General features: G+C 43.5%; 2 protein-coding genes across 5 annotated transcripts; both read right to left on the bottom strand.

Moving 5' to 3' along the window:
- Positions 1-794: 794 nt before the first annotated feature.
- On the bottom strand, positions 795-11,653 carry LOC117849470 (K(+) efflux antiporter 2, chloroplastic). Of its 2 annotated transcripts, XM_034731034.2 has the most exons (21): positions 11,386-11,651; positions 9,778-11,279; positions 9,387-9,549; positions 9,164-9,254; positions 8,711-8,847; positions 8,579-8,638; positions 8,383-8,502; positions 7,950-8,018; positions 7,585-7,650; positions 7,016-7,105; positions 6,712-6,816; positions 6,505-6,633; positions 5,627-5,836; positions 5,256-5,405; positions 4,284-4,337; positions 4,146-4,204; positions 2,816-2,882; positions 2,566-2,742; positions 1,985-2,041; positions 1,831-1,905; positions 795-1,141 (listed from the first exon to the last, which is right to left on the bottom strand). In XM_034731034.2, exons 2-21 carry the CDS (start codon positions 11,268-11,270, stop codon positions 1,019-1,021), a joined length of 3,495 nt encoding a protein of 1,164 aa, XP_034586925.1. In that variant the 5' UTR covers positions 11,271-11,279; positions 11,386-11,651; the 3' UTR covers positions 795-1,018. The 2 variants fall into 2 exon arrangements, with proteins under 2 accessions (XP_034586925.1, XP_034586926.1); XM_034731035.2 differs by lacking the exons at positions 795-1,141; positions 1,831-1,905; positions 1,985-2,041; ... (2 more) ...; positions 4,146-4,204; positions 4,284-4,337 and adding an exon at positions 4,472-4,621 and having other exon boundaries at positions 11,386-11,653.
- A 674-nt stretch (positions 11,654-12,327) lies between these two features.
- Positions 12,328-20,254, bottom strand: LOC117849471 (DNA mismatch repair protein MSH3). Of its 3 annotated transcripts, none has more exons than XR_004639008.2 (13): positions 19,208-20,254; positions 18,246-18,440; positions 17,930-18,094; positions 17,607-17,705; positions 17,190-17,438; positions 16,787-17,038; positions 16,544-16,675; positions 16,163-16,423; positions 16,013-16,084; positions 14,974-15,123; positions 14,222-14,716; positions 13,414-13,785; positions 12,328-12,611 (listed from the first exon to the last, which is right to left on the bottom strand). XR_004639008.2 is itself a non-coding variant. In XM_034731036.2 (12 exons), the coding sequence occupies exons 1-12, from the start codon at positions 20,144-20,146 to the stop codon at positions 13,480-13,482; spliced, it is 3,315 nt and encodes a 1,104-aa protein (XP_034586927.1). In that variant the 5' UTR covers positions 20,147-20,254; the 3' UTR covers positions 13,271-13,479. The 3 variants fall into 3 exon arrangements, 1 of the variants encoding a protein (XP_034586927.1); XR_004639009.2 differs by lacking the exon at positions 12,328-12,611 and adding an exon at positions 12,805-13,279; XM_034731036.2 differs by lacking the exon at positions 12,328-12,611 and having other exon boundaries at positions 13,271-13,785.
- Positions 20,255-20,991: the final 737 nt, after the last annotated feature.

Raw genomic sequence — 20,991 nt, 5'->3', positions numbered from 1 at the left:
CTTTAAATTTACTCGTTTTTTTTATATAGGCCGGGATATAGATTTGCGTCCATGAAGGACTACTTACTATACGGTTCATACGTGTTCCTGACCGGCCGGCCACAATTAAAAAAAGAACTGCAGCTCAAGTCGGTGATGGTGATAAAATTCGAAGATGTTCGTGGATACCAGTAGCAGCAAGCTAATTATAAGGCAGAGGATCGAGATTGAGCTATGGCATAATAAATAGAATAGATTGGGAAACGCGTGTATTACGACTCCTTAGTGTTGGAAACGGAAACGGATACAATCACAGAGGAAGCGCCTTCGTTTTGCTGGCTACTGGCCCGAAATGTTCTTTGTCGGGTGACGTCCACGCGTGGAACCCAACGGAGGGTCCCCCGGTTTCACAAATCAGTCCCTGCAGAAGACCGCAAATAGAAATAGGTACACATCCAGTCCTCCAGTTACAACATTTACTACGTAAGAAAGACCCTAGCAAACAAAGAAATTGCAGCTGAGAACCGCAGTGTTTTCGTGTTCGTGCTCGATCCCAATGTGGCTGGCGCCGCCGGCCGAACCCACGGAGTAGAGGAGGCGCACAAATCGGGAAGAAGCCCCGACCGTGCCCCACGAGAAGAAACCCAACATTGGAAAGCGGCAAAACATGTACCCGCTGGAGCATTTCGGCAGTCATTGCCCTGGAGTTCTAGGGAAAAAAAATGACAAATTTTAGGTACATGTGCACTAAGTGGCTGCTTAGCGGACATGGACATGAAGTTTGCCACTTTTTGTATGAATTTTACAAAACAAGCTGGCTGTTCAGTGGATTTTCACGTCCACCGAGAATGTGTTTTGCACCGAATATTTTCACAAATCCATTCTACCATACAAAATTGCATGCATGCCAACTTTAATGACAGCTGCTGCATGAATTATTTTGCTATCTTTCTATATGCAACAAGATCTGCCAACTGAATATCTACTGTGCAGCACAAGCAATATGCTATTATCAAGGGATCTCATTCATATAACCAGTTCAAATTGCTAGTGCACCATCAACGGTTTCACTCTCGTCATCGGAGGTGACAGACTTCGATTTGGTCATTGACATGACTCTTGAAAATCCATAGCCTAGAGAACTTCCTGATGTAGCACACAGCTGTAAAGGGAAGGAGATGACGCCATCAGGTAGTACGAAAAAAAATGATATTAGTCATTATAAATTGCATGAACGCAGTATATATAAATTATATGAACCTGGCACAAGCTATTCTTAACACATTGTGTGATATTCAAGCATGGCCATCAGAAAACCACTCAACTCAAGAACAGTAAAGTAAGTCATCTAAAATTTACTATATCTAAAACTGTGTGATATTCCAACATGGACCTCAGAAAACCACACAACTCAAGAACATTAAAGAAAGTCATCTAAAATTTACATTTCTAAAAATGTGGTCGTACATTGCACTACATGAATTACTAGAAACAAATTGAAGAAATTCCTACATTTGCATGATTTAGTATATGATAGATTACTGATTCAATTTTTTGGTTTTTGGCTTCATGAGCTAAAAGTCAGAAGAATCATGTAAGACTCACATCATCACTCTTCCTAACAGCAAACTGCTAGTAATACCAATAGTATTTAATCATGTAATAATGTAACTAGTTACTACCACGTGACTTTCATTACAAGCTTAATTCAACACCTGTCTACACAAGCAACCTTGAGTTACTACCATTTGGAAATTCAGTTTTGTCATATTTCACTTGCTTGAATATTCCTTATCCTTTTTGTTTGTAAGAAGCTTTAGCAGGCCACTGAATGATGACACAATTACACACCTCTGTAAGCTCTGACAGATGACGATTCCTGAACTCATTGATGGTTTCCTGAATCTCTGACATTGGAAGTTTTGCCTGAAATAAAGCATATGCATTAAAGTTCATACATCGTTAATAAGCACAATGGATGATAATCAAATACGTAAGAGCTTACTTGTGCAAGAACAGCTGCAGCCAACTGAAGACTTGGTTCCAAGGTCTCAGGGATAACCTTCAAATTGTTTCACAGATTCATCAGAGAGATGTTAAAAGTACCACATTTGAAATAAAACATCTGATAAGAAAAACTACCAGTAGTGCATAATAACAGTGACATTGTACAGGTTACATAGGACACGCACATGCTTGGTCCCATGCAACGGTGGCATTATTTAAGAAGCACAAGAGTTGCAAATGAGCATTTACCAACTTTTCATGTTCAAATTTTAATGTATCAGCGACCAAAGAAGTAAAACATGATGACCCACAAACATATGTATTACCGATCACCAAATGAACAAACTAATAACAGGATTTCGAAACACGAGCTCTGGATATTTATCATATAGATCTGAATAATTAATTAAATGTACTCGCCGCAAATCATTTTCACATGGCAGGTTATTGGCTTGCAGTTTGTTATGATAAAAATAATAGAACTCTCTATTTGCAAATATAATTGTGAGTACACATGGCAAATATAAGTTGCACCAGGGAGCCCATTATGGCCAAGAATGCTCTGTAACATCCACTTACCGCCGTTGCACCTGCTTTCTCCAAATTAACACCATGATCAACATCATGTGCTCGAACAAATGTCTTCACATTTGGGAAATATTTGTTCAATGCCCAGACAGCTCTGTAGTTTGCGCCAGGAGTATCCAAAGTTATTGCAGCAGCGCAAGCTCTCTCAGCTCCAACTTTGTGCAGTACCTGTTAAAATTCAATTCAGAACAGTGTTTTTAACAAGCAATATGATATTAAAATGTAACCAAATTCCTCCTACCTCTCTGCTTCCAGCATCCCCAAAATATACAGGAAGGTCAAGTGCGCGACCAACTGCTACCCGATCACTGAAAAAGCATAAATGCATCAAGAAAGTTGTTCTTAACATGCAGCCACTGGTTGCAAAGGTCAAGCATACACCCACAACTTGACCACTAAGGTGTATAGATTGAACAAGGACAGTTTGGTTTCAAAGTAAAGTTATTCTTGATATGCCACCATCAGATTGCTGGTGTTGCCAGCATTTCCTGATTTCCTGAAAGTCGTTTGCCTCAACTTTTGTTTTGTTTAGTGGATTTACTGCATTACATCTGCAGTCCCACATTAGTCTAAATATGGTATCAATGAACATCGTGGAGGTAAACTCTACAAACTTACAAACTCAAATCTACATAGGTTCGTGCAGTCATACTTCTTCATGATTAAACATTCATTCAATAGTGTTCGAGAAAAAAAACAGTTATTCAATAGTGTCAGAAAGAAAAACATTCATTCGGTAGGGACACTGTTCAAGACCGAAACTGGCATCATAGGAGTTTGCTGTCTAAATCTGGGCAAACCGGTCTACAAACCGGTCAGACCGGTTTTACAAACATTGTCAAATCTCTGATTGGACTTCACCATTGTGAAGATCTCATCGAGGTGATCGAAATGCATATGTAGAACATCCAATTTGGAGTCCGGATGAGAGAGTTATGGCTCTGGCAAGATTCAGCCCTGTGCTAACAGGTCAGACCGGTTGGGATGGGCGGTCTGACCGATTCGACCAGCCTAATGCGAGTTAGGAGTTGTATTTTGACATGGGGTTTGTATAACCTTCGAGTCCTACTGGGACAAGACCTCCCCACCCTATAAATATAAAGAGTCACGGCCGATTGAGGGCAACCCAATCGAATCAACCTACTATTTACTTTTATCTCCTAGGGCGTCTAGGCTTGCTGGTCGACCTAGGGCACACCGGCGACATCCACGCCCTGACAGGGTCCCTCCCGGACGAGAGCTTCGACAACCTTTGCTAGTTTGCTCGTAAACTAGTTGTTCTTTGCCGCGTAAGTGCGTTGGTTATCTCTTTGCTGGTTTGCTCGTAAACCTAGCCGTCCTCCATCACGTAAGCGTGGTAGTTATCCCCTTGAACGATCAATCCAAGCAAAACCCTAAAAACCAGTCCAACCGGATTGCTGGACCGGTCTAGGCAGCATACTGCCGTTCGGTCTGTTCGCGACCCGCACGCTCTAGTGCTTTCGTGTGCTAAATTTGCGTCAACAGACACAAAGGTTCTAAATTACCATCCATAGTTTCTTAACTTCATGTCGTTACAGTAAGCACCATACCTTCTAACATCAAGTGCAACGAAAGGAATTAATCGCTCTGACAGGAGCTGGGCAATGATCTAGTATAAGAAAAAAAAACTTTATTACGATCCGTCAAAAATGGAAAAAATTAGTAGTATGTGAGGATTGCAATACAACCTGCCCAACACGTCCAAAGCCTAATATAATAATATGGTCTTGCAAATCGTCAGTCTACATACACAAAAAAACAGAAGATAGCAACATTAGATAAAAAGTGATGTTAAAAGCAAATTTAAGAGCTTGCATACTATTGACTGCAAATTTGGGAGATTATAGTAACAAGAAGCAACACTGTTCCATTACCATGTATTTTTCGTGTCTGGCATAAACCCCTTGGTTAATTGTAGTCTATAATGGCTACTACACTAGCTGGTACTGACTTACATTGTACTGGGAGATATACCTGACCTGATTGGCTTTTAGGCCTTTTTATTTTCTTGTATCTTTGGTTGTTTCTGGAATAGGGAAACAAATGCCTCAGCCTGAGTTATGACTACCAAACCAACAGTTCTAGCCAAAAGTTTAGCATTGTTTCAGCACCTATACACAATGTCCATATTATTCTTGTACAAACAAGAAACTCATCAATTTACTGCCGATTCTCAATCATGGTTGCTAAAACAAAGCAGAATTTTCCACTGCTTATCAATTGTTTTTGGTAAACTGATGTGAAGATAAAGTTGCCTAGTTCTAAGTTTCAGCTGGTCTCTAATTAGAATCTTCCACTGGATATTGGATGCGTTGATCAGCAAGAAATAATTTTAGAGCTGACCATAAGAAGAAACTACTTTCATCCATTGTACTGAAATACACACAAAAAACAAGGCTACTGAGTTGCTGCTTGATTTCTTACTTGCCAGGACTGCTTAATATCACACCAATATCAAATGGCAAATGAGTCTAGCTAAATTTCACACAGGGAATGCACTTGGTTATACAATTAGACCTTCGATGAAAACTTGAATTCTACATGGCAGATTTATTACAAATTTGACTGGGTGAGAGGCAGACTGGCAGTGCTTTTTCCTGTGGCCGAAATTACAGAAAATGTAACTGAAGCAAGAAGCAAAAGTGGGAATAAACTAATACCTCACTTTCCGCTGGCAATAAACTCCTCACATCATGCTGCTCAAATTTTGATGCCAGAAACTGGCCTCCAGCAGCTAACCATGGTGTCATAGCCATTGAAATGCCAACAACTAAAAATAGCAATGATGATAATTGAGGGGATAGAAGACCCTGCAAAATTATTTTCATCAGTTTTCCCACTGCTCTAAAACATCTACTGGTAGCACAACAATCATGATGTGTGGCATACAGCAACTATAGATGTTCCTACAATCAACTATGATGTACATGAGAAGTAGGTCTAGAGTACTAGAAACCTATGACACAGAAAGAGAACCTAAGGAAAAACACAAAACACCAGGTCTGCTCACAAAAAAGATGGCACATATTACCTGGTTGACAGCTTCTCCAAAAGCAACAAAAGCAAACTCACCACCAGGTGCAAGCATGAGGCCGACCCGAATGGCAGCTATAGTAGAAACCCCAAACAGTCTACCAACAAATGTAACCAACAATGTCTTTCCAATTATCAAAAGACCTAATATCACAGAGATTGCTGGGAAGTTTGACAGTAGCAGCTTTGGGTCAATAGACATTCCAACCTGGAAAAACAATCCTCATGTTAGAATTAAGCAAGGAATTCTCATAATCCTAAAGGAAGGGATAAAAATACCTTGATGTTGGACGAGAAAAATGGACAGATAAATAAGTGCTATAGCACCGATTAGTAGCGTATGTTTGATTCTACCCAACAGAGGATCATATAAATAAATAAAAATGCATTTATTTGACAAGTCGATGAAAGAAGTTCCCGAATGCTACTTTATTTAGGTAACATAAATGAATGGTACAAAATACATATTCCTGTCTAGACTGTAATGCAAGATGCTACACTGATAACATTTACTGGCAGATAGAACAAAATGGTCACTCGCACGATTATTCCAATAAGAAAAGTAGTTGTGGTCTAAGAAACTCGTGAAAATGGTACCATCTCCATTACAATTTTGTACTGACAATCAAATATGAAGTTAAATAGTCAAAGTATGAAGAATTTATAATGAAGGATAAGGGAGTCATGTGGCTCTTGTAAACATGATGATGCCACCATACTAACAAACTAGCAAGTGCCAACATAATTCGGTGCCCGCAGAGTTGCATGACATATTTGCATCACTGGATGATGCTATAAGGTTAGAAAAACTTGCAACGTAAATTACCAGTGTAACAGTGTTAGGGAAAAAACTCTTAATGCAATTCACAGACTCACCGTCATAAAGAAAAGTCCTAACAGAAGCCCACGGTAAGGAGCTATATCTGATTCAACCTGCAAGGAGAACTCTGTTTCTGCTAGTAATAGACCAGCCAAAAAGGCTCCAAGTGCCATCGATAACCCAGCCTGTGGAGAGTAGTACCATAAATGAAAAGTAGTTTTAAGTGATGCAGAGGTTAGGATATAAACAGATAAAATACGCACCCGGGCTGTAAGAAGACTTGTGCCGAAAATAACAAGGAGTGTATTCGCCGAAAATATTTCAGCATTCCGATTTTCAGCAATTTGTTTGTAAATAGGCCGAAGCAACTGTTCAACAAAAAATGGAAATTGCATGTCAAATAGGTGCAAACAAATTCAACAGAGAAATGCATCTGAAAGGATAAAAGACTAAAAATGCATGCATGCAAGGAAACAAGCCCATGTCCAGCTGAGCCCAGAGTCTACATTTAGCATATGCAATAGAAAGGAATTATGGCAAAATAATGCGAATGAACAGTCAACTCACCAGACGACCTCCAGCAATTATGGCAGTTATAGCAGCTACGGCTTTCACTGCAGCCATCCCCATGGCTTCCGCTATTGCTTGGAAACCAACCTATAAAAAAACAGAAATTGAACAAAGGCCTCAAGGTTCAAACAGATATGTGTAAATTGGGAAAGGCACCCATTGTGTCACTCACACGTGTCCCCAGGCCCCACATGTCATCCTAAAGATGGATATTATTTCCAAATTTAGATATCCCAGTATTATCGAACAATTTTTCTCTTGCATAAATAACATGTGCAAAGCTAATCTAGCACATAAGTTATTCTTGTGCCAAATTTGTATTCGCCAATGCCATCTAAATATGGAGATGTTTATTGCTCCGAGAATTCAGTAGAACCTTTGGCTGAACACGAGTTTTGAAGTGTTCCTTGGCACTAAAAATCATACTATCATTGCAGACTAGTTTCTCATGCTGCAGTACTTGACTCATGATCTCATTGGGCTATCAAGAACATTAACTATTTGTATCAATAAGCAAAAGGTCCTATAGCACAGATAAGAATAAGAGCATAAGATAAAATAGTTACCCCTCCTTTCGAAGAATTAGGTGATATGAGGGGTATTAATATCAACAGGACCACCACAGCCAAATCCTGGGGACAACACAAGAAACATATATTAAAAAGCAGGCTAGATTAATATTACTATAAGATTGAGTGCTGGCTATGCTTCAGACTGAGTATGTCGTGCAAGTTGATACTTGCATGTATGCATCACAGATGGAAACAGCAAAAGATGCATAAAGATATGCAACTGTGAGGTGTGATCTAAAGCTTTGAACTAAAGCGATATGCAGAAGTACATTAGCAAGAAAATGAACAAACAGAAAGCTGAAACATAAGCCGCATTATTCGAAAAACAGGGCACATATCTGAGCACGGTGAAGTTATACCTGGAACAATAACACAGAAAATGTAGCACGTCCATGACGTGACGTGCTCTCGCCACGCTCTTGCAGTACCTAGGAAAGAAGAACATTGATTGCTTAACAGGCAAGCAACAAATGACTGTCACAAAACTTAAAACCTACAAATAAACATATACTTCCCCAGTCACGAGAACACAATGAATCAGACATGGTTCCCATCAAACATTTGAAACTTTGAAAATCAATATATTCTAAAACATTTGGATTGGAAACATAAAAGCTACATTTTGGAAAGCACTTCCGTACTATATCAACTTGATACTTTCAACGAGTAACCTCATTTAGTTTGATGTGATTGTGATGAATAAAGAGAAACTTGCTAATAAAAAGACTTCTGATCAGTGACATAGCAACAAAACTTTGATAAACAAGATGAGTACTATGTTCAAGGAAGTACTTGCAAGACAACAGCTGTTGATGACAGAGCTAGGCCACTCCCAATAACTATTGCTGCTGGTCCTGGTACTGCGGCAAAACGATGAGCTATCATACCAACAGCGGCAGTAGTAGCCAGCACCTGCCGATTGTTCCAATTTATCAGGGAGTAACTGAGAAAGAATAATTGTTTGGTGGTTGCATAGCATGAAGAGAACCTGAGCAGATCCCAAGCCGAAGACATACTTCTTCATTGAGCTTAGCCTTTCCACGGAAAGCTGCAGATGGAGGATATTAAGCCAGTGTATGCTGAAACAAGAAACAGTATCCAGACGCACTTAGCTGCGTACCTCAAGTCCAATGTTAAATAGCAAGAACACAACTCCGAATTCAGCAATGGCCTTTGTCTCATGCACATTACGGATGATGGAGAGCCCGTATGGACCAATGAGGACACCAGCAGCAAGATACCCAAGAACAGGACTGCCTAAGATATCAAGGTAAAAATTATTTCTGCAAAAGGTTACAGAACTTTCATGAAAACTGAGGATTTTAATCACAAATGCTTCTTGGCTCTCATGTCCGTGTATACAAGTTCACCATTTTAACTCCAAAGGTCTAAAGTTTAGGCATTTCAATTTGGGAAATCATAGTGAAACACAGGGCGCATGGTTGGGACTAAACCAGTGAATGTTGACCATCTAATTCAATTGTAAGCATTCTGAGTGACCAAAAGACTACAGAAAGTTAAAGATGCTATTGAACCATCCTGTGCACAAACTGTATTAGCATATGTATCTCACCTCCAGGTATTTTCTGAAATAACGGTACAAAAATAACACTGGCCAGAAGCAAATAAAGTACGTCAAAAAGTGATGCTTCTTCCTCATTTACCTGAATAGGGAAATGAAGAGCATAAGGAATTTACATGCAAGCTAAAGCTTCATTATAACTGTTGAAAATCATACACATACACAAAATGAAATCAGCACATGTGCAGGTTCAGATAAAACGGGGAAACCAAACCTCTTGATGAGGTAAGAGCTCTATTAGCTTCTTTACTCTCTGTGGGATTTGACGTATCTCACGAACTATGGGCTTCGTAGTGGATGTTACTTTTCCAATACTTGTGGTAATGCCTTGCTGCTGAAATAGTTGACTTTTCTCAGCTCTATTTAAGACGAATGCCCTACAGGACGCACAAAACAAAAACCATTTAAGAAAGGTAGTGGCTAATCAACATGCATGAAAATGATGCTGCCAGTTAATTTTCTAAATTTCAGTGGAAAACAGAAGTGACTGTACAGCTAACAGAATAATGGCAAATAAGGTAGATGGGTAGAGTTATGTGAAATCAAATCCTTACTGAAAAAAATGCAAAACCTAGAAAACACACAACAGTTGTCATGCGACTCACCCTGCGCCAAGAAGAAAGATCCCAAGAACAAGCTTTGGTGCCTGTTTTTGCACTGACGTCATTAATCCCCTAAAGACAGATGTTGGTGTAAATTCTCCATCAACTTTGGAGGAGAAGAAAGATGCCGAGAAGAAGCGGGATGATCTCTTCAGCAATGTGGTGTACTCCTTTCGTTCCGTTTCCTGCTTCTTCCCTTGTTTTGGCTTATCTACATCAGGATCAGCTTCTTTCTGAGGCTCAACAAACGTCTTATCACTGCTTGCTTCGTCAGATATCTCACGGGATGGTTCAAGCTGCTCAATACCCTCAACAGCTAAGTCACCGACCATTAGGCGCTCAATATTTGACAGCTCATCTCTTACAGAAATATCATCAGTGCCATTGCTGCTATACTCATACCCTTCGGAAACACCATCTTCTTCAGCTTTTTTCTGCTCGTCAGCAGCTGATGGTAGCTCCACCACGCTATCAACCGAGGAGATAGCTTTCTCCACTTTCTGCAGCGCCAATTCCGCATCGTTCGCACGCTGCGCGGCTTCCATCTCGAGTGCCACTGCCTGTTCAGCCAACACCATTATATTGGCAACATCTTCTTCTGCCTTCGACGCATCCAGCAGAGCCTTCTCAGCGACCTCCGTCAGTCTATCGACTTCCTTCTGCAACTCCATTTTCTTCTCCTGGATGCGTCTCAGCTCCTCCTCGCATTTGGACAGAACCGCCCGGCAATCCTTAATTTCCTCCTGCGCGGATGCAAGGGATTCCTCCTCCACACCTTCGAAACTAACTTCCATTGGCCCGACAGACCCCCTCTTGGCCTCCAGCGCCTCCGCCGCCAGCTGCAACCTTGCCTCAGCCATGGACAGCGCCATGGTAGACTTCTGGACGGCCTCCTTGGCATCATCCTCCTTGCTGATGATCTCCTGCACCAGTGCGACAGCCGCGGACACATCCCTCTGAGCATTGTCAGCCTGGTCCTTCAACGCAATGGCCGACTCGGATATCCGCTGCGCCTTCTCCTCGAACATGGTGCTGTTGAGCCGGGCCACCTCCAGCTCGTTCCTCGACCTCTGCAGCATCTCCTTCAGACCATCCACGTCGACTTCCCTCCCGCCGCCGCCCTTCTCGTCGTCGGAGTCTGAGCTGGTGGCCTCGTCGTCGTTAACCTCGCCGGAGCCCTTGGTGCCTTCCAGCGGGCCGTCGACGTAGCCCAACGAGTCGTTGCCCTGGCAGCGCGGCGGGCGCCCTCTGATGCGGAAACCGAGGGGGCTCCCGTGCTTGGAAGCCAAGTAGAAGAGGCCGCCGCCGCTGGTGGCGCAGCCGCGGAGGGCGTGGGAGAACATGAGGTTTCCGTTTCCCCCGCCGCCGCCGCCGCGATGCCGCGGTCGCCGCAGGGAGCAGGTGCGGAAGCCATTCCCGGCGGCGCCGATCTGCAGACCCGGCCGCGGGGCCGCGCGGCTGGGCCCGACGCCGGATGCGAACCTGGACAAATCCATCCCCCCTCTCTACGGGAGCACGGGGACAATCGGAAACGCAAATCAAACCCCCAGAAAATGGTGGGGAGAAAAAACCAAAAAAAAAAGAGTGACAGCGAGGGAGACAAGTGCTCACGGATTGGCTGCGGATTGGGTGGGAGGGAGCCAGGGAGGAGGGCGACCGGAGAAAGGGAGGTTTGTCACGGGAGAGGCGCGGAGGAGGAAGGGGAGAGGAGGGGCCTCGGCCTCATTCCATCTTCTTGTGCAGGGCCAGGGCTGCGGGAGGCGGGGGCGGGGCGAGCTCACTCTCGCTGCTCGCTCGTGAGAAACCCAACCAAAAAATGCGTTGCCCTTGGGGAGTTGCTAAGGCCAAGGGCCGGTTTTGTTTTGCGTGTCCCCTTACCTTGTTTTGGCGGCGGAGGAGACGAGGCCTGCCACTTTGTTCAAGCCTCCGCTGCTCTGCTGCGACCTCAGCAAATGAAAATGAGATTTGTGGTGGGGTGGAGCCCGCACCATGGATTGCTTCTATTTTACTGTTCCTCGGATAATGGTATATTCCGCACGAGTGATTCAGCGACCGCACCGGACGCACAACTGGATTCGATTCGCCCGCCACACGGTCCTCTCATTCTGCCTGGGCTAGGCTTGTTACAACACCTGCAGGCTAACGGCCCAAGAGGCCAGACCACAGACACTCGTGCAGCCAGCCGTTGCAGTTTCAAATCTCTCAACACGCTAGCTCATGACAACCTCACAAGTATATCAACAACGAAAACGGGCGAGGAGCTGCAGGTAGGAGCGGGCACGAGGTCGACGTCCTCGTGATGCCCACGCCGCTAGTGCACTACCGGACCACCCAGCCACCCACGCAGCAATACCTCGTGTGCGGCTGCGTCCATCTCCGGCTGCTGGATTGCGTGCTCGAGGCTGTTGTGCAGGGCCGTGTCATCAAGAAAGGCATGGGCCAGTCCCAAACCAGACTGTAATCCACGTCGACCAGACGTCCACATCCTCAAATCGAGCTTAAATCCATCCTGCAGCTGATAAATGCCTTTTCAAGCAGACTTAACAGCCAAGCTAACACAAGTGTCACCAAAAGGAATTACAGATACAGGAACCAAGTATACAATTACATACTTACAGTATCTTACAGTATCGAAAAGGTTAATATTATGGGTGGTATAAACTCGGAGTTCTTCGTTTACCATCTCTTGAGCTACCAGCAAACATCAGAACCCTCTAACTACCAACTGCTGCTGCCGTTTAAGTCGTGGTTAGCACGCTAACCTGACAGAGCAGCGGTTACAAAAACGGCTCCAGCAAATGCTTCTTTGGCATTACAGGCAGGAAAGTACACGCTACCTGCATCCTCAGAAAGTTAGCGCTCAAGACAATGCTGTGCGAAATGTAAATCACCTGCTGTATAGTATAGTTGTAAACAAAATATTACCCCTAGGGAGTGTTTTCCTCAAAAAGAGTCTAAAACTCCAATTGTATTGCACAATTGTGTGATCTGTCCTCCCATAGCCCCCACCCCCCCCCCCCCCAAAAAAAAAAAAAAGAAAAGAAAAAAGAATCAACAACACCCTCAACTCGCAGCAGTCTGCACGACTGCTCTTTTTTTTTTCCATTAACTACCGGACTTGTTGGAGGTAGACAATGACAAGTTGTATAGTCAAACCGTGGTGGAACCAAAATGTCCCCCATGATAGAATAAGTCTCTATGTGTGTGTTGAATGGTTGGTGTTGCACACACCCTATCTATGTATTAGCTATGTTATCCCTAAAATAACCCTGCTACCTACTCCTGCCTTATCTCTATATGTACCCCAAACTGCTATCTACTATGGGTGGTTAATGAGAAAGTGATCTATTGGGCCAACACCCCATGCCAACAGAATGAGTGGGAATGGAAAGAAGAGGGGACGAAAGGATGGAACCTTAAATCATGGTGGCGTGCCACACCATTTGGTATACCTAGTTGACTATGCCATGTTGGCAAGTACAGTTAAACAGCAATATGGAGAAGACTGCAAATTTTATGAAGCCGAGAAAGCACAATGTCACTTAAGGAAGCCACGAGTCACAACTCCACAAGTCGATAGAGTTGAGCTATACTGGTTGCTAGCTAGATGAAAACAAAGTGAACAGAGCAGTCAATTACCTGATGACTGATAAGTTCCCTTCACAGTTAGGAAGAAAAGCTCAAATTGTCAAATGAGCCACTGCCTCATATGAGAAAGCCTTCTATCGTCTTCTGTGCAACTTCTCGTGCATGCTTCAAAGAACACAGTGAGTTCGTTACATCATTATTGCTTTGAGCCAATGTCATGGTCAGCAGTACCCTACGACATGCTTCTGCCAATGCTTGGTAAGGCTGAGCACAAAGCAAACCAACTTCTGTGGAACTTTCAGATGGTCCATCCACTGTTGCAGCATCCATTGTCCTCCGAAGTTTGTTCTCCTCGCGCATGCTTAACTCTTCTTGCAGTTTGGCTGCCATGATTGATGCCCTCTCAATACACCTAGATGGAAGCTACAAGAGGATTGACCACATTAACAGAGGAATTAACACTTACAGGATCATTGCTAGTGTCTAACTTAAACAGTTACTCTTGCAAAACAGTACATGAAAAGGACAGACTTCAAAAATTAGCAGGTGCATGCTATTGCTGAAGTTAAGAGGATTCATCCGTTCTACTGGAACAATGAAGACAGTATACGTTCAATATAATGCACGCATTGAGCACTCCAATGAGACAGTGACAACAAAACCAAATCATATCTATCTATAATATCAGAAACGAGCAGTCGCAATGATAATCAGAGCACATGCATGAAAAAGTTACTGAAGAAGACAAGAGGATCATTTGACCCACCAGTGCACGTGCCCTTGAACCATGAAAATGATATATGAGTACAAACCTAGATGAACAGCAGCACATGAAACCTTAAATATAAGCATAACTAACCTGTGCAAGCAGGGCAACATTAAGACCAAAGCTTCTATCTGAAGCTCCAGCAACAAGCTTGTACAGGAAAGTAATTTCTCCAAGATCCTTTGACTCTGGGCTAGACTCCAACGGTTTATCAGTAACTTCCACAAGCTTCCTTGTTGCTAGATATGAAACATGGTACGCTCCAACAGAACCTTCAAATTCTCTCTGAATATCGAGAATCTTTGGATAATGAGTGACAAAAATGACAATACATTTTTTCTCTTTGAGAAGATAGTGCAAAGTAGCATAAGCAATAGCAACACCATCATGTGTGCTTGTGCCACGACCAAGCTCATCGATGATAACTAGGGATCGAGATGAGCAGTTATGCAATATGTTGGAAGCTTCATTCATCTCTTCATGGAAGGTACTTGTTCCTTGTTGAATACTGTCAGACGCACCCATCCGGGTATAAATCCCATCGACAACATGCAACATGGCTGATGAAGCTGGTACAAAGGAGCCAACCTACAGAAAACCATGGCAATGTCTTTCAAGAATCATCTCGGAATCAAGATGAAGTTTGACGCAGCTGCTCCTAAAAGAAATGACTCCTTTTTTTGGGAGAATAGCAGGGGAAGGCCCTACTGGAGTAAAAAATAAAAGAAAAGATCTATCCACCAATGCTTTTTTAAGCTCAGTCCAATGACAAGGTCAAACCTTACATACTAATCATGTTATACATTCACAATGTGCTCCCATAGAGGATGTGATAAAATTTATACCTGGGCCATCATGGTAATCAGTGCAACTTGGCGAATATAGCAACTCTTTCCTCCCATGTTTGGTCCTGTAACAATCTGGCAGTATTCACCATCGGCGTGAAGCTCTGTGTCATTTGGAACAAAGTTGTCTCCAAGCAAAGACTCCAGAACCTAAAGCCCAACAGCAAAACTGTCACCATCATTGACAATAAACCTAAAACAATGCATGGTACCAGACTGAAAATGGAAGAAAAAAAAAGAGAGAGAGAGACCATGTTCCACCAAAGTGGCAAAGAAAAGATTGGAAGCTTGTTAAAGGTAAAAACAGTTGGATTTAAAGATCTGGAAGTAAGTTTCTAAAAAGCAATAAAATGTTTTTTATTGTCACCCACATAGCAGTGATATATGGCCTAACCAGGCAATGCAGTGGACAGGTAGGGGCAACCCACATATGCACCCTAGTATTAAGACCTACCAGATATTTTTAACACACTGTCTTGAAGCACGATCCTAACCAGGTAAAAGTATCACCATAACTCCTCTTTTAAATCTTCATATTAAAACACATTTAAGCTGAGATACGAAGAGAGGGGGCCAATTTAACAATTGGCATAAAGGTGCGCAATTTGTCAGTAGTCCTAGCAAATAGCATCAAGGTAAGGAGAATAATTCCACAATGAATTGTATTGGATTTGACAAGCTTAAATAGCACACGGCAAGGCAAGATCAATCAGGCATGACTGAACCTTTTAAGCACGCATGCAGTTTTCAAGCTACTAAACAAGAACTGGGCGCCCAACAACTTCAGTATGACTCTCAAATTTCAAAGTTCTTCTGTTTGTTTTCTTCCTTTTTGGATGCAGGGAAAAACAAACTTGGCAGGGAAATACTAATACACAATTGAAAATGAAAGAAATATGCTTCAACGATACCAGAGTCCACCAGAAAGTTTAGATGCAAAAGTACATTATACCGTTTGTGCTTTACTGTTCAAATTGCATGATCTTGTTACCGATATTGCCAGTGGCATGGAAAGTGAGTTTCAACTACAACAACTAACCGGATGGCGTCCATCTTTGATGTGAATCTGACTTGGTTCACTCTCTTGGACAAAAATAGGTCGCACATAATTCTGCAGGATGGAACAATGGTTGGTGAACAATTTCACATAAGAATAAGTCTGACATAAGGAGAGATGAATGATCATTACATTCTGCTTTGCAAGAACAGCGAGTGAGTATAGGCAGTCAAGAGACGCAAGAGATTCAACAGCTGCTTGAAACTGCGCATAATACTTGCTGAAATCTGTGAGGAATTTATGCCACGTGGACCTGCAGATAACTGCTAGTTCCTCCTTAGCCAGCAATAGATTGTCCAGGTTCTTCAATATTTCAGGGGTGTGGTATCTGATGGTCTTTTTTGTGCTATTTATTTTTACCCAATTTGAAGGTACCCTTCTATCTACTGGTAGCTGCAGGCACACAATAGATAGTATTAATAATCTAGTGAAGAATACAGTTAGCCTTTTTCTGTTGCTACTTGAGAATGCCGTTAACAATATTTGAGGGTAGCTGAACTCAAGCCACTTAACTTCGATCAAATGGGTTGTTCCAGCTACGGTTTTAAACTCCAAGTTGCTCATACCAAGTTGCTTCCGGTACTCGACAATCAGTAACTCCAGTTTATGTTGGGCCATTTCTACATTTACATGACCTTCTGCAACCTATAAAAGGATATGCAATTATCAAGCATCAGAAATGATAAAGAACGGTGTCAAAGAAAAAGAACAGATAAACAATAAAAAAGTTCAATTCACTAGAAGGGAGGGATTTGCCTCTGGGAAATTATCTACAGATGCAATGAATAGGTTTAACATATCTCCTTGATCAGCCGCTTCTTTGTTAAGACAAGACAGAAGTTTCACTGCAGTATTTAGTACGGTGGATGATGAAGCTGTACTTATTAGCCTTCTCAGCAAAGAGGAGTGCACAGGTTTATGCTGAGAGGAGACAATGTCAATATCCTCAAGAACAAGCTTCTGCATCTGCTTTCCAGCTGTGAGGATAGAATGGATAACACCAACAAACTGCAATGCAAACAATAGGCAATTAGGTAAGTCAACCAATTGCATAAATACCAAGTGGCCAGATTGTTATGTAGCAAGGAAGGATACATGAAATGGTGAAAAGATTCGGCTCACAATCAACTAACACAAAAAAGAAGAGCGCATATTTCACCTCCTTAGCTGTGGCTTTGCAATGAAAAATCCTTGTTATTCCTCTTTGAATGTCAAGTGATTTTCCCAGCATTTCTAAAACGGATGAAAGGATAGTACTCAAATCACTACGCGCCAAAGCTGCACAGGACCCATCCCCTCCATCCTGTAGATTGTTAATTGAGTGCCGTGATCCCATTGATTCAGAAATCTCTGATACCGCATCATGACGAGCACAGATCCGATGTCGGTCGCATAAGGGATGTGTCAACTGCATGAACATTACATGATCAAAGAACTATAAAAGAACAGTTGACATAATGAAAGATTTTAGGGTCGTAAAACTTTATACTTTGTAATGTTCTGCAATATATTTGGTTTCAGTGGAATGATACATCATGCAAGCATTCATTTCATGTCGAAGCATAGACAATCTTACCCAGTTTCTAAACAATCTAGAGCCAAAAGCTGTGCATGTATTGTTCATAGTTTGGAACAGAGACCCTTCTGTTGTACCATCTGAGTTGTTCCTCAATACCTGAAAGCACATTAGATTTTACTTTATTAATTGAACAGAAGAGAAGCAGAAGTTCAGGAAGACCAACTCTAGGTCTCATGTTGATTTGATTGTATGGGAGAAAGAACTTATTGTCAACTAAAGCATCCATAAAGCTTGAGGACAAACATAGGCTTCAGAAAGAAAAAAAATCATAAATATCCAAACAGAAACTTCTACTTAGAAGGCATCGTAGCGGATTCTACCTCAAGTTGTTGAAGAGTATTTGCTGATAAGGACATTTCAGTGTCTGCAGAAAATGGCCGGAATGAAGAACCGAAGCATATTATCCTTTCCATGCCAAAAACCTTGAGATATCGAACTGATAATGCTAATGCTTGAACAACTAGCTCTGGCATAGCCATGACACCCTAATTTGAGTGAATGGTAAATGTTATTATAAACACCACAAACTATATTATTGAAATTTGAAAAGTGGTGACTGGGGCACATGGTGAGATGACAGGATAATGGTGAATACACCAAAAGATCACTCAAATAAAATTAAAAGGATAACAGTACCTCAATCCCACGAAGATTGTTGTCATCATCATTAGTTTTCATCAGCTGTCTGTCATCTTCATCCCTAGAAGCATTGTCCACAGACTTCTCAAATAAAGGCATCAGTTCAGCTAAAGCACCACCCTCGCCAAAACAAACACATGATGCACGCTCAACCCGCACATTAGAGCTGGGTCCCGCATATGCTGTCATCACCTACACAACAAGTGGAGACAGAGGATATTGATCCAGATAAATTTGGAAGAGCAAATGTTTACTCAATTGGCAAGAACTTCAAACGAAGTAGATAAAGTAGCATATTGAAAAAATCCACCATCAGGAGAATATTTGCTTGAGCAAAGCTGGCATGCAGAAAAAGCAATGACACATTATAGAGAAAAGCGACTATTCGCAATGGTGGGAACATAGCTTGCTATGCATACTACCAAATTACACTAACAGTGAATTGTTTGCTGTCTTGCCATTTTGCAAGCAACCTTATCATCAAATTGAACCTGTGGTGTCTCAGGGTCACATGCAACGTTCCAAAATTAAGCATATCGACAAAGATTATAGCTAAAACTCTTCACACAGCTATTCAGCTAGCAATCAGAATATAAATAGCATTCTGGTTAGTTGCCTAACCAACTACCGGCTTCCATTAACAAAACCACACTAATCACGAATAAATGAAGCACTAAGTGGAAGAACATACAGAATCTATGATCAATTAGTTAGTGTGTGTTATATACTTCTATTATACATGGACACATGGTAACAATGAACTGTTTGTGACTCTGACCGTTTTGATGGCAACCATAGTGTCAAATTGAGCATCTGGTGCCTCAGGGAGACATGCAACATTCCAAAATCATACAGCATGATGACAGAACCATTCAGCAAACATCTGAAGAACTTACAACTTGAACCTCAGCACATAATGACTAAAATCAATGGACTGATAGTTCTTGTCAGTTACCTACCTTCTCTGTGGCGAAGGTGAGTGGCATCCCGAGGATGACCTCCACGGGTGCCAATCCAAGCAGCACAGCTTCAAGCCCACTCCTGGAGGTGGTGTCCATGAACTCCCCGTGCACGACCTCGCCAGTGGACACCTCGATGGCCACAACCCCAACCTTCACCTCGAAGCCCTCCCTCCCCGTCGCCTCCACCTCCTTATCCACCACGCAGACGAGGTACCTGCTCCCCTCCTCGGGCGCGGCGCCACCACCCTCCAGCTCGCCTGCGGCGGCCTCGATCGTGGCGCGCGTGTACACCGCGGACAGCCCGCGCGCGAACGGCGCGCCGGCCGTGCCCCCGCCCTTCTGCGCGGCGGCGGCGGCCTTGATTGCGGCGGTCTCGGTCTGGCGCACGACCCCGACCTTGTGGCCCGCGGCGACGAGGCGGCGGACGTGGAAGCCGAGGCGGAAGGTGGGGACGCTGGCGGTGAGGAAGCTGCGGTTGGGGTGGGCGACGATGCCGAGCACCGCGGCGGCGACGGCGGCGTCCTCGCCGAAGATGCGGAAGCGGTAGCCGACCTCGACCATGAGGAGGACGTCGGGGTGGCGGGCCTTGAGGTCGACGACCTGCTGCTCCAGCGGGGTATAGCCCTTGCCGCCGGCGGTAGGGTTCAGGGCGCGCGGCGGCGGCAGCGGTGCCGGGTGGAGCGGCTCGAGGAGTCTGCGGCGGACGGCGTCACGGGAGGGAGGGGTGGGATTGGGCCGTTTGGCGGCGGGGGATTTGGGGGAGAGGGAGAGGGCCCGCGCGCGCTTGGCCGGGGAGAAGGAGGCGACGGTGGAGACGGGCGGACGCGCGGCGGAGGGTTTGGGGTTGGGCGGGGGAGGCGGGGCGGGGGAGGCGGAGGAGGGCGCGGGCTTGGGGGCGAAGAAGCGGGAGAGGACTTGCTGCTTCGGCTTGCCCATGGCGTGGCGTCGCCGCTGGCGAGCGCGGGAAATGGGGGGCGTGCGCACGGGCGGCAGCGAGGACGAGAGGTTTTTGGAGGGGTTCAGTGGCGGCGCCTGGAGGATTCGGCGATTCTGGTAGTAGGCCCTGAAGAAATGATCATGGTAAAGTGGAACAAGAGAAGAAATGTCGCATACGGTCTACTTAAAGGCAAGATACTTTCTGCATCAGCTAAAGGCAAATACTAAAGGCTTGGGACATTTGAAAATTGTACCATATTTTAATTGGAGTGCAGAGGTGTAGGAACATAGCAGCAGAGTGGAGAGGCATATTGTCAAGTTACACCAAAGGACTTGTACATGTCTTGAATGGCAGCACACTAATAAGCCATGTCAACATGTATTGACTTATGTAATCCGCCAACGTTGAGTTGACCTTGAACAGTTTGTCTATGACTACTACTCGGTCAATAGATTCAGGGCTGCTTATGGAAGAGAGATTGAGCCGATGACAGACAAAACACAATGGCCACAAGTTGACTTACCATTTTGAGTTGGTGCACCTCTTGCTAAATTACCTGTTGGAAGATGAAGGAAACTAAGAAGGAAAGGATGGATGGAAGGTGGCCACAAGAAGAAAGGTGGTGAATTTACCAACGAGGGTGAAGGTGACAAGGGAAAGAAGATGATTAGAGGACCTATGACTTGCATGACTTGCAAAAAATGTGGATAAAAAGGTCACAGGCAAGCTAGTGCCAAGTGCCCACTAAATGGGATAGAAAAAAGAGGTAAGAACTGATTTTCTTTATCAAGAAACTTAAATGAAAATATCAATATTAATTTATTTGATTACTTGTAGGACGCAT

The sequence above is a fragment of the Setaria viridis genome, chromosome 3 (assembly GCF_005286985.2).
Source record: "Setaria viridis chromosome 3, Setaria_viridis_v4.0, whole genome shotgun sequence".
In the NCBI taxonomy this organism is placed as follows: domain Eukaryota; kingdom Viridiplantae; phylum Streptophyta; class Magnoliopsida; order Poales; family Poaceae; genus Setaria; species Setaria viridis.
The sequence above is the reverse complement of the archived record's forward strand: the minus strand, read 5'-3'. Positions and strand labels throughout refer to the sequence as shown.

Coding starts and splice junctions, on each gene's coding strand:
- LOC117849470 (XM_034731034.2), bottom strand. CDS start 11,270: ATGGATTTGTCCAGGTTCGCATCCGGCGTCGGGCCCAGCCGCGCGGCC. Junction 7,106..7,584: donor CTAATTCTTCGAAAGGAGGG/GTAACTATTTTA, acceptor GTTTTTTTATAG/GTTGGTTTCCAAGCAATAGC. Junction 4,205..4,283: donor GCTTTGGACGTGTTGGGCAG/GTTGTATTGCAA, acceptor TTCTTATACTAG/ATCATTGCCCAGCTCCTGTC.
- LOC117849471 (XM_034731036.2), bottom strand. CDS start 20,146: ATGGGCAAGCCGAAGCAGCAAGTCCTCTCCCGCTTCTTCGCCCCCAAG. Junction 18,095..18,245: donor ACAATCTTCGTGGGATTGAG/GTACTGTTATCC, acceptor CACTCAAATTAG/GGTGTCATGGCTATGCCAGA. Junction 17,439..17,606: donor CTAGATTGTTTAGAAACTGG/GTAAGATTGTCT, acceptor ATGTTCATGCAG/TTGACACATCCCTTATGCGA.